Here is a 12,511-nt window from a genome sequence, read left to right on the forward strand (position 1 = left end):
GAAAATATTTGCAAATGATGCTACTGACAAGGGATTAATTTCCAAACTATACAAAGAGCTCATAGAGCTCTATATCAAAAAAACAAACAACCCAATCAAACAATGGACAGAAGATATAGACATTTCTCCAAAGAAGAGATACAGATGGCCAAAAGGCACATGAAAAAATGCTTGAAATCACTAATTATTAGAGAATTCAAATCAAAACTACAATGAGGTATTGCCTCACACCAGTCAGAATGGTCATCATCAAAAAGTCTATAAATAAATGCTGGAGAGGGTGTGGAGAAAAGGGAACTCTCCTACACTGTTAGTGGGAATGTAAATTGGTACAGTGACTATTGAGGACAGTATGGAGGTTCCTTAAAAATCTAAAAATAGAGCTACCATAAGATCCTGCAATCACACTCCTAGGCATATATCTGGAGAAAACCATAATTTGAAAAGGTACACACACCCCAGTGTTCATTGCAGCACTATTTACAATAGCCAAGGCATGGAAGCAACCTAAATGTCCATCAACAGAGGAATGGATAAAGAAGATGTGGTACATATATACAATGGAATATTACTCAGCCATAAAAAAGAACAAAATAATGCCATTTGCAGCAACATGGGTGGACCTACGGCTTATCATACTAAGTGAAGTAAGCCACATAGAGAAAAATAAATATCATATGATACCGTTTAAATTTGGAATCTAAAGAAAAAAAAGATACAAATTATCTTATTTCCAAAACAGAGACTCACAGACATAGAAAACAAACTTATGGTTACCAAAGGGGAAAGGGGGGTGGGGGAGGGATAAATTAGGAGATTGAGATTAACATATACTCACTACTATATATAAAATAGATAACCAATAAGGACCTACTGTATGGCACAGGGAACTATACTCAATATTTCATAATAACCTATAAGGGTTATTACAAAATCTGAGGAAGAATATACATATATATATTCTGAATTGCTGTGCTGTAAACCTGAAACTAACACGATATTGTTAATCAACTATACTTCAATTTTTAAAAAGTTGCTAAGGAAGTAGATCTTAAAGTTCTCATCACAAGAAAAAAACTTTTTTAATAATAAATAAAAGCAGAATCCAGAGTACTATGTAGAGCACTGCAACCAACTTTTACCCAAAGGGCATTTGCTGAACTGGGTAGACTTACACTTTGTTTTTCAAAGCTTTATATGGTTAGGGAATTTGAAAGGAAATAGAGAAATGACCAGCTTGTGAGTATAAATCGAAATATACACTACATAAAACAACAATATATTCATACTAGAGTCTGTTGTACAGCAATGGCCACATGCAACAGCATAGATAAATCTCAGTAGCACAATGTTTAAAAAAAAAAAAAAAAAAAAAAGCAAGTCTCAGAAGGCTGCATACTGTATAGCATCCTTTCTAGAAAGTTCAAGACAAACAAAACTGAACAATATCATATTCAGACAAATGAATTATACATATACATAACAAAAATATGTTAATGATAAAAATGAAGTTCAGGATAAGGGAAGCAAGGAGATGAGATGAAGGTCCTCCTTCATATAGCCCAGAGGTGGATATAAGTTCCCGGTAATATTTTAATTCTTGGGTTGCATGGAGGATTTATGAGCATTCATTATGTTATTAAACTATTAAATACATCAACATAAAAATTGCAGAAAAGAAGAACAAGAATGGACCAATAAGATTAGTTATAAAAACTAAGAATCGTGATTAGTCCAATTTTGTGCAACAGAGGGCCAAAATAATGTTATAAAGAAATGCAAAGGATGAAGAACAGTCAAGATATTTTTGAAGAATAACAAGGTGGATATTTACCTTACATTAGATATAGTATAAAATCATAATAATTATATCAGTGCGGTGTTTAACATGAATAGAAAATGGAATAGAAATGAGAACTCAAAAATAAATTGTGCAATAAAGATGTACTCACAAAATAAAACATACAGTATGATTCCATTTATATAGAATTCAAAGCAGATAAAAGCACTGTTTTATTTAGGAACACTTGCATAAGTAGCATAATTATAAAGAGAAGCAGAAAATTACAGTAGTTGTCACCTCTCGAGGTGTCTGGCATTGCCAGTGAGGCATTTCTAAGCCACTGACCCTGTTCTGTGGCTTAACTTGGATGAGGTTCACTTATCATTCTTTGAAATGTACATTTTTTATTTTCACAGTTAAAAAAAAATGGGAATGAATTAACTGGTGCTAGAAAAATAATGTTTGCAAGCCAATCATCCATTTCCTGAGAAATAAAAGCAGCTATAGAGAATTCACTAACTTAACGCCAAAAGGGAACACCCCGCCTTTCCCACATGTAAAATTGAAGCCAAGAAATTTCAAGTTTTACTTTCTGAAAACAGTTTTGACTCACTTGGAAAAATCCTCCAAACATTAACACCACTGGGCTACATTGTATCTTGGAAGGTACTAGGCTAAAGGATCAAAAGAGTGAAACTGATTGATTATCTTGAGGCTTGGTGTCCTGGCTGTTTCTACAGAAGGGCAGGGAAGTGTTTTCTTTGTACAAGTGCCAGAGAACATGCAACCGATCATTTTGCAAAAAAATTAGACTGCATCAAAAACAGAAACACGGGGTACAAATGACATCTGAGCACGGCCCTCACCAAAACCTCTGCTGAGTGGAAAAGGCCAAGAGACCAGGGGTAGGCTGCAGTGTGAACTGAGAGCTCCACTTACAACAGTCATCTGCAAGCTCATAGAAGAAAAGAGTGAATCCAAAATTTTAGAGCAGGGTAGGACAGACCCTAAGTTTGTTGATAGGGAAAACTGATGTCCAGCGATGCTTCATGAATTACCCAAGATCATTATTAGTCAGACAAACCCCAAACATGGTTCCAGTATACTTTCCAGCACATAATTCTGGAGACAGCTGCCAGCAGCAAAGCAAATGACAAACTCATTGGCACTACTGAGTTTTAATTCCCTTAGGGTAGCATTAAGAAATTTTCTAGAGAGAAACTTGACTTTATGGTACAATGGCTTAAGAGAGTAGGAAGCCAGAAACCTGCTGCTTCTGAAAACAAACTTCCTAAGAATTTCACAACTTCTGATTCTCGTTCTCGGAACCTAAGTGCCAATGTAGACGCGTTGTGTTCCTCTGAGTACAGGTTAGCAGAACTCTGTGACAGATCACAAATGGATGTATATGACACACAGCCTGAACAAATAGATGCATATTCTCAACAACTTGATCCCTACATAGAAATTATCTAAAATGTTGCCAACTCACCATAGCCATGAGTATGTGTTTCCTAAATATTAAAAAGTACATGTAAAGAATATTAATTTTTAAAATACTGAAAAACCATAAATTAACATTTAAAACCACCATTTAAAACCCTTTACCTTTTGCATATTGTATGTGTACAGTTTTACAAATGGTCATTGTGTTTGATAATCTACTCTCATTGAGTGATAAAAAGTATTTCAACTTTCTAGTTTTCATACTTATATTTAATGGCTGTTTATATTTGATGTATACTAGTTTATTCAGCTATGCTGAATAAAGGAATTCATTTATCTGCTACGAGTTTACAGCATGAATTTTAAGAATGACACATCTGAATTGTATATTTTGGAAATGCTCAAGGAAAATGGTCTGCAAGATCAAGGAAAAACTATGATTTCCCACCCAGTGAATTTAGAAGGTATCTGAGGAGGAAGAGATTTGTCAAAATTCTTCAAATTAAAAGCCAAACAAGATCTGAGAAGCTAGGAGATGGAGCAGGGAAAACAAAGGGCAAAAGACAAGAGCAGAGAAGAGCATAAATAGGAAAGGGACCAGTGGGTCCTGAAAAGAACTTCCTTCTCTAATGAACACTATTGTGTAGAAAGTTTAAGGAGTCAATGACGGTGACTCTTTTTTTTTTAATTAATTAATTTATTTGTTTTTATTTTTGGCTGTGTTGGGTCTTTGTTGCTGCACGTGGGCTTTCTCTAACTGGGGCGAGCGGGGGCTACTCTTCTACTCTTCATTGCGGTGCGCAGGCTTCTCACTGTGGTGGCTTCTCTTGTTGCAGAGCACAGGCTCTAGGTGCGTGGGCTTCAGTAGTTATGGCTCACCGGCTCTAGAGCACAGGCTCAGTAGTTGTGGTGCATGGGCTTAGTTGCTCCACAGCATGTGGGATCTTCCCGGACCAGGGCTTGAACCCATGTCCCCTGCATTGGCAGGCAGATTCTTAACCACTCCGCCACCAGGGAAGCCCCAATGACGGTGACTCTTAAAGCAATTCAGGTTCCCTCCTTTTATATATACATTTGTCTGATAATTAACCATGTGTATAATAAAAAGCATACTGCTCTTTTTCTTCTACAATACTTACTTGGACTATATTTGAAACATAGGTAGCTAAAGACAAATAAAGGAATTACATTTGTTATCTTAATTGGAAAACACAATTCCTGGTTCTTGACTACCTGTGCTCTGCAAAAAGTAAAAGAAGGTTAGACTAGTCTATGCAAACTTTTAGTCCGGAATAAAATTATTCTTCCTAAAATTTCAGGCATGTTTATTGGACCTATGACAGGAGCAGATTATGTAACAATATATTAGAATGAGTGTTTTCAATGATTATGTAATCCTTATCATCATAGGGAGAACCAACAGTTTGAAGGCACTAACATTCACTTTTGTTTTTTAAGTATGGTTGATTTACAATTTTGTATTAGTTTCAGGTGTACAACATAGTGATTCGATATCTTCATAGATTATACTCCAATTAAAGTTATTATAAAATATTGGTAATATTCCCTGTGCAGTATGTTACATCTTTGTATATTATTTATTTTATACCTAGTAGTTTGTACCTCTTAATCCCCTCCCCTATCTTGGCCCTCCCCCAAGTCCTCTCCCCACTGGTAACCACTAGTTTGTTCTCTGTACCTATGAGTCTATTATGTTACATTCATTTATTTGTTTTATTTTTTAGATTCCACATGTAAGCGAAAACATACAGTATTTGCCTTTGTCTGACTTACTTCACTAAGCGTATGGGTATATATCCAAAGAAAATGAAAACACTAATTAGAAAAGATACATGCATCCCAATGTTCATAGCAGCATTATTTACAATAGCCAAAGTATAGAAGCAACCTAAGTGTCCATCAACAGATGGATAAAGGAAATGTGATATATAATTAGATATATGTGTATATACACACACGCAATGGAATATTACTCAGCCATAAAAAAGAATTAAATTTTGCCATTTGCAACAACATGGATGGACCTGAAGGGTATTATGCTTAGTGAAGTAAGTCAGACAAAGAAAAACAGATTCATTCTTAATTTCAGCACCAAGTACTCATCATAAATATCACGTTACTGGCAAAATAATCATGATACATTACTATTATATTCCATAGACACTAATAATAATTAAGATGATGATATTGATGATGATAAGGGTCACAGCTCGTATTTTTGTAGTCCTTGATATTTTCAAAGATGCCCTGCATAGAAATTATCCTGTATCCTCATATGCAAATTTGTGACGACCTTAAGGTTAGGTACCTGGACAATCATAGTTTTTATTTGGACAAGGGAAATTTAGTATGTCTACACAGCAGAACTGTTGTAATAACCAATATTTCCATATTTTCTCACATTTCTGGAGCGAATGAAAAGAACATTCAAAACACATGAAAACTGTATGAAGTTGAGAGTCACTTCTCAGTTTTTCCACTTGAGAATAGTAATGATATGGTAAGGATAAAATGGAGTCACATGGATCTAAGTTCCTAGGATAGTGCTTGGCACCTAGTAGATAACAGACATTTGTGGAAGTTGATGCTTACTCAGAAGTTACAGTTGGAGCATATTTTAGGAAGGACTCTAGTGGCAAGTGGCAGAAATCCAGTATAAACTGACTTAAAAAGAAATTCATTGGTTCAGGTAACCAGCAGGTTGGAGGGGTGATATTAACATTAGTAATGACTAGATCCCAAGTCTCCAGCAGTGTCAGCAAGAGACCACCTTTCTGCTGGCTCTGTTTTTGTTCTATTGACTGCCTTCTCAAGCAGGCTCACTTCACACAGTTTGTGATGCCCACCAGAAGCTCCAGGCTTTTACCTTCTGTGGGCTTCGTGATAATTCACTAAGTAATCATTCTAGCAGAAGATCTGGTGATGAGTCTTACTGATCAGGTCTGGCTCATCTTCTGAGCTGGGGTCAGGGTGGGGAAGAACCCTGCCCAGCCCACAAAGATGATTCTCCAGAGAAGAAGAGAGATTCTTTTACCAGAAGAGATGCTGGACAAGCAAAGCAACAGATGTCTAGTATACAGAAACTTTGTATACTTTTCTCCCGTGAATGAGGACTACATAGTGGGGATGGAAGAGATCTGGGAGTCAGGAAAATCATAATTTGGAATATAACAGTCTCCTGTGTGTTTATAGATACCGAGACTACCGTGACCCTCCTCATTCACTGGTGCCCTACGGCTACACACTGCAGTTCTGGCATGTCTTAGCAGCCCGACTGGCTTTTATCATTGTGTTCGAGGTAAGTTTTCTCAACCAACTCCTTTATTTCCTTTGACATAATGAAGTAACTAGAAGTAATGAATGAATTGAAGTTATGAGAACTTTCAATATGATTATTTACGTCCAGAAGCAGGATAAGTAATACTATGTAATCTCTTTCTCTTCTTTTTCTCCTCCTTAAAGTACTTGAATTTTCTAAGAAATATTTGAAAGTCCAGGGTTGACTGTTAAAGAATAAGTCAGGAATCATTGGTCCTAAATTTATTTTTTTAGTATTTATTTTTTTTAATTTATTTGTTTATTTTATTTTTATGGCTGTGTCTGGTCTTAGTTGTGGCACGCAGGATCTTTGTTGAGGCACGCAGGATCTTTGTTGAGGCACGCAGGATCTTTGTTGAGGCATGCGGTATCTTTGTTGAGGTATGCAGTATCTTTGTTGAGGCATGCGGGATCTTTGTTGAGGCACGCGGGATCTTCTGTTGCTGTGTGTGGGCTCTTCGTTGCTGTGCAGGGGCTTCTCTCTAGTTCTGGAACACGGGCTCCAGAGCACATGAGCTCTGTAGTTTGTGGCACGGGGGCTCTCTATTTGAGGTGTGCGAGCTCAGTAGTTGTGGCGTGCAGGATTAGTTGCCCCACGGCATGTGGGATCTTAGTTCCCCAACCAGGGATCGAACCCGCGTCCCCTGCATTGGAAGGTGGATTCTTTACCACTGGACCACCAGGGAAGTCCCCCTGGTCCTAAGTTTAATATTCTAGGGCTGCTGTTCTTAAAATTCAGGAAAATTGCAGTTTTTCCATCCCCACTCCCAGAGATTCTGATACATTATGTCTGCAATTTGCTTTTCGCAGCCCTCCAAGATGCTTCTGCTGTTTAAGGACAATGTTTGGAAAACACTGAACTGAGTGTTACAAGTGGTAGCCTCTGGTTATGCATCATCATGACATTACTTATAAAGTATAATCTACCTAGTAATTGCCTGTATTATGTGTCAATAAAAATACACCATCTATTTTTAGTCTTTAAGAAAATTGCTACTAAAAATAGTTTGCATTCCCATAACTCTACCCATAAATGGAACTTTCATCTCTCTTGTTACATATTTATATTAAAGCCAGATTAATGCAAGTGAAGGCTGCCTCTTGGCTCAGACTAGAAGTTTCCTATTCAGGCACACCTCGGAGATATTGTGGGTTTGGTTCCAGACCACTGCAATAAAGTATTTCACAATCTGTGAAGCATTTTAAAATATTTTCTTAAAATTTTCATAATAACACCCATTTTGTGGATGAGGGAATTGAGGCTCAGAGTGACTTATCCTCAGGTAAACAGATAGCTCTTAAGTGGTAAAAGTAGAGCTGGAATTCAAACCTGGGCTTTCTGATTCCACAGTATATTCTTCTGGCTCTCCTTTGCATTTTCTGGTCATTGCTTCTCCGCCTTCTTTCCTGAGTCCTCTTCTCATTTCCTGTATGGTGCCATTACACCAAGTTCAGTCCTCACCTATCCCTGTGACTCTGTTTCCTGTCACACACCTCCCCTGGCCTTATTCCACTTTCCACACACACCAGAGGCTCCACATCCCTGTTCTTGACCAGCTCCCAGAGCTCCTTCCGCTAAGGCTGCACAATAGACCTGACTCTGTTGTATTCTCCCCTGTGTTTTTAGCACCTCGTGTTTTGTATAAAACACCTCATTTCATATCTGATCCCAGACCTCCCAAAAGATCTAAGGGATCGAATGAGAAGAGAGAAGTACTTGATTCAGGAGATGATGTATGAAGCAGAACTGGAGCGTCTTCAGAAGGAACGAAAAGAGAGGAAGAAAAATGGAAAAGCACATCACAATGAGTGGCCGTGACCAGGTCGGTGAGAAGTGCTTCATGGTCTGAAACCTCTCCTTGGCTGGGAGGGGCGCTTTCAACTCCCTGAATCAAAGCTTGCCATTGTTCTCCTGATAGGGATGCAAATAAATCCTTTAGAAGCTTTCAAAACCAGCTTGTTTCTTACTAAAATTGCAAATTTAACTTAATCTTCCCTTTGCACACAACTCGTGCAACTCTTCTCTGTCTCCGTGTCACACTCTGGCCTGGCAGCCAAGGTCTTCATGAGTTGGCCTAGGTGTCCCCTGAAATAAACCCTCCTCCCCCTTCCACTCTAGCCTGGCTATTCTCTTTCATCAGAAAGAAGGGGCATGTTACCATGGGGATATTAAAGTCACTTTTTCATCTCACCCAAGATGGCCTTCCCTCCATCACCCATTTATTGTTTCCTCCCAGGCTGATCCATGTCAGGCCACACCCGCTAAGAAGGTTTCCTCAGACTCATCAGCCCACTGAGACTTACTCCTTATAAACGTCTCTGGTTACTGCATCAGTACCACATGTACTGACAGATATTGATATGTGTTGTTAATTTGTGATATTCAAATAGTTATTAGGCTTCCCCAGCACAATTGTAAGCATCTTTAGGAAAGTCTCTAGGGATTGTAATTTATTCTTCCAGCTGGTTAGCAAAGCGGTAAGTACATGGCACCCATTAAATGCACATTTAATTAATAAAGGCTGGGTGCATTATGCTTAAAAACACTGTAAGAAACTTCCATGATGTTCCCACATATCAGAAAGTTCTTCTGAAACCTTCTCTCTGGCAAGGCAATTACTATCTGTGTGTCCTTAGACAAGTCACTTAACTTCTCTGTGCCTCAGTTTCTACAGTGATAAGATGAGCCCTCAGTTTTTATACTGTAGTATTCCAGCATTTCTTTTGCCTTCCTTGCCTTCATTCCTCTCTCTCCACTTGTTTGGAGACTAACACTGAAACGTTTTCCAAAATTTGGCCTCCAAAAGAAAAATGAGATATACAGGAAAAAAAAGTATGTTTTTCACTTTTCATATAGGTTACGATATAGCAGATATCTGCAGAGATGTTTGTTGTTAAATTAGTGAAGTTTTATCAACCCGGATCTGCATTAAGAGTCCAGGAGGTTATCGTGAGTTGGGTATGAGGGTGGACTTGGAGGATATCACCTAGACCCCAGGCCACAGGGATAATATAATAGTATACAGATGTTGAATTGGTTCTGCCCTCAATTCCAAAGTAGGCCTTGGCTTCACTAAAGGCAAGAAGTGTTTTGCTACTTAGTAATTTTGCCATTTTCCAGGTCTGCCATTTGGCTATATGAGTTCAGGAAAATTACTTAATTTTTCTGAGCCTGCTTATTGGGTGGAACTAATTTGCAGCTCAAATAAGGTTATGAGTGTGAGACAATTACAAAACAAAATGCTATCCAATACTATATCGGATTTGCACTGTTGCTAAGCGTTGCATTGTAGTCCAGCGGATTCTAGATCTGGCTGTCCGTTCTCTATCTGTATGACCTGGGGTGGAGCATTCCCGTGGATTCGGTGTCCACATCTTCAAGAGAAAAGGAGTTGGACTAAACAATACTTTAAGAGCTTACCTGGCTTTAACCTTCTGGGATTCTATCATTTGCTCCAAGCCCCTGGCCCCCTGCACCCATTCTGACCGCCTTTTCTCTGGCTCTGGTCAGCTTTCAGAGGAGAAAGGCTGACTACCTAGACGGCTTGAGTTGGCGTAGGAGGCACACATTATCAGTGAAGAGAGCTGCTCCAGCGCCCAGAGACCAGCGTGCCGCGCTGGACTGTCCTCACCTCGGGGCTGTGCTGGGCTGCAGGGCCCTTCGCACTTGACAGTTCCTTCTAGCCTCATCATGATGGGTTGCTTTCTCCCCAAAGAGGACATCTGTGCATTTTGCTTGAAAGCATAGTCTTTGTCTGTCTCTATTATTTTCCCAACAGTTGGCAGGAAGTCACCTTCCTTCAGACTGCCTTTCTGACTCAGTCTGTTCATCTGTAAAGCAGGCACGGTAATGTCTATACCATACCTGACTTGGTTCAGGGTTACAGATTCTTCGAATGCCTTTGATTCACACTAAGTACAGACCATTGTACATACGTCCTTTAAGCCATCATGCGTACTTCGGATTTTAATACCTTTTTTTTTTTTTTCTCCCAGGTAACAGTTCATTTGGAGGCCAAGGACCTGAATTCTGTTTACTTCTCCCAGCTGTGCAAAAGCACATTCAAGTGAATGACTAAAACGCAACCGCAGTGCATGTCGCCGAGGTCGGCAGCGGCAGGGGGGTCAGCGCCCTTAAAGGACTGCCTGGGAAACCACGCTGCTGTGAAATCACGTTGCAGCCCAGCACACAAATGCTATGTATCCATAGACCATTCTTGACCAAGCAAGCATGCACATCATGGGCTGTTACAGTCTCAAGTTTTTAAAACCAAGGGGAACTTGTATACTGGGCCTGTTTTTCAGCCTGTTTGCTACCTTTTTTGCATTCTATCCCACGTGAATTTTACAGACACTGGGCTGAAAAGGGTATTTGGACACCTGGACACACATTCCTAGAATGTCGTATGGTCCTAATTCCTTGTCACCAAACAACACAAACAAGACCCTGTTTACAACTTTTTCTTTCTTTTTTTTAATTTCAGATCTTTCTGAGGAGATTATATATGACATATCTATAGCTATGTGTATGGCCATAGATGTATTTCTGTGTGTACATATGTATAGTCATGTATTCTTACATATGTACATACAAATACAGAGATATATAAAAGTACATAGAACTTCCTTACTTGTAAATAGCCAAAAGGTACTGACATGAATGATGAATTTTCACATTTAAATAGTCATCAACATGAGGCCATGTTTAATGCTTGTATAATGTGATGCAATAAAATTTAAAATAAATTTATGCACATGGAATATTTTTAGCCGGGTCTTCTGAAATTCTGTTGTAGTTTCTTCTCACAGAATACGAGGAATCATAGAGTGGGGTCTTTAAAGAAAGTCTGTCACTCCCAAACACTCCTGAGAAATCACTTCATCCTTCAGAGAGACTACATTTTTCTTCCTAACCTACCTTTTCCATATTGCTTCCATTCTACCTTCTTAGAGAGGGTACCAAGCCAACTAATTAGAAATCACTCGGAAGAGTTTGGAAAATGCCACTGATGCACTTTGAGGAAATGTGAAATATAACCAATGATACATATGACGCTTTTGATTACCCTGCCTGCTAGTATGCTCTGCTAATCCTAGCAAAGGGACTGTCTGTCTGGATGGGGGAAGGGGGGCTGGTGGGGGAGTTTACTGCTAAGCAATGCCTGTTGTTGTAATCATTCTTCTTCCAGAGATTGCAGAACCTGACTTTGAATTATATTATCAGCTTGCCTATGCCAGTCAGGGAAATGGGAATGCTCCTATTACCGCATCCATCAACACTGTCTCATTTTGGCTGTGGATTCCTGAGCTGATGGATTCCCAACAATCTTAAATGTCTCCTTAGATGGGAACAGTTGGTCAGAGTGGCTTTGGGCAGGCTAGAACTTCAGCCATTTCATAGTTTCATCTTTCTAGTACTCCTTCTGACCTGATGTTCCTAGGAGTGAAATGCAGTTAACCCTTGAACATCACAGGTTTAAACTGTGAGGGTCCATTTATAAACATTTTTTTTTCAATAAATATGTAATACAGTACTACAGGACCTATGATTGGTTGAATCCATGAACCGTGGATATGGACAGACAAGTGTAAAGTTACATGCAGGTTTCTGACTGCACGGAGATTGGCACCCATAACCTCTGCACTATTCAAAGGTCAACTGTACTAACCCTAGCAGAGCCTAAACTAAGGAGATGTATTTTATGGGAACTGAAGACAAGAGGCCATTGGCAGAGTTTTCTTTTCAATCATGGCTAAGAAGTCTGTGAAATATTTCACATCGGCCCTGGGGAAAGGAATTTCCAAGGAAAGTCTCAAAAGATGAAATACAAAGAGATGCTCCAAACAGACAAATTGCTCTACTGACCCAGTATTGTGACTTTTGCTTGTTATGCCTGAAGCTCTACCTCTAAGCATCATGAACCAATAGATCTTTGGATTTAA

General features: G+C 39.0%; 1 protein-coding gene across 2 annotated transcripts in view; it reads left to right on the plus strand.

Moving 5' to 3' along the window:
• Positions 1 to 11,337, plus strand: part of ANO4 (anoctamin 4) — a 445,216-nt gene extending 433,879 nt beyond the window's left edge. The window contains exons 27-29 of one of the 2 annotated variants that reach the window (XM_036866241.1): positions 6,443 to 6,548; positions 8,196 to 8,391; positions 10,565 to 11,253. In XM_036866241.1, the coding sequence (XP_036722136.1) occupies positions 6,443 to 6,548; positions 8,196 to 8,387 (298 nt within the window). In that variant the 3' untranslated portion in view covers positions 8,388 to 8,391; positions 10,565 to 11,253. Of the gene's footprint in view, positions 1 to 6,442; positions 6,549 to 8,195; positions 8,392 to 10,564 lie in introns of both variants that reach the window. The other variant, XM_036866242.1, reaches the window with a different exon arrangement.
• Positions 11,338 to 12,511: the final 1,174 nt, after the last annotated feature.

Source organism: Balaenoptera musculus, chromosome 10 (assembly GCF_009873245.2).
Source record: "Balaenoptera musculus isolate JJ_BM4_2016_0621 chromosome 10, mBalMus1.pri.v3, whole genome shotgun sequence".
NCBI classification, from domain to species: domain Eukaryota; kingdom Metazoa; phylum Chordata; class Mammalia; order Artiodactyla; family Balaenopteridae; genus Balaenoptera; species Balaenoptera musculus.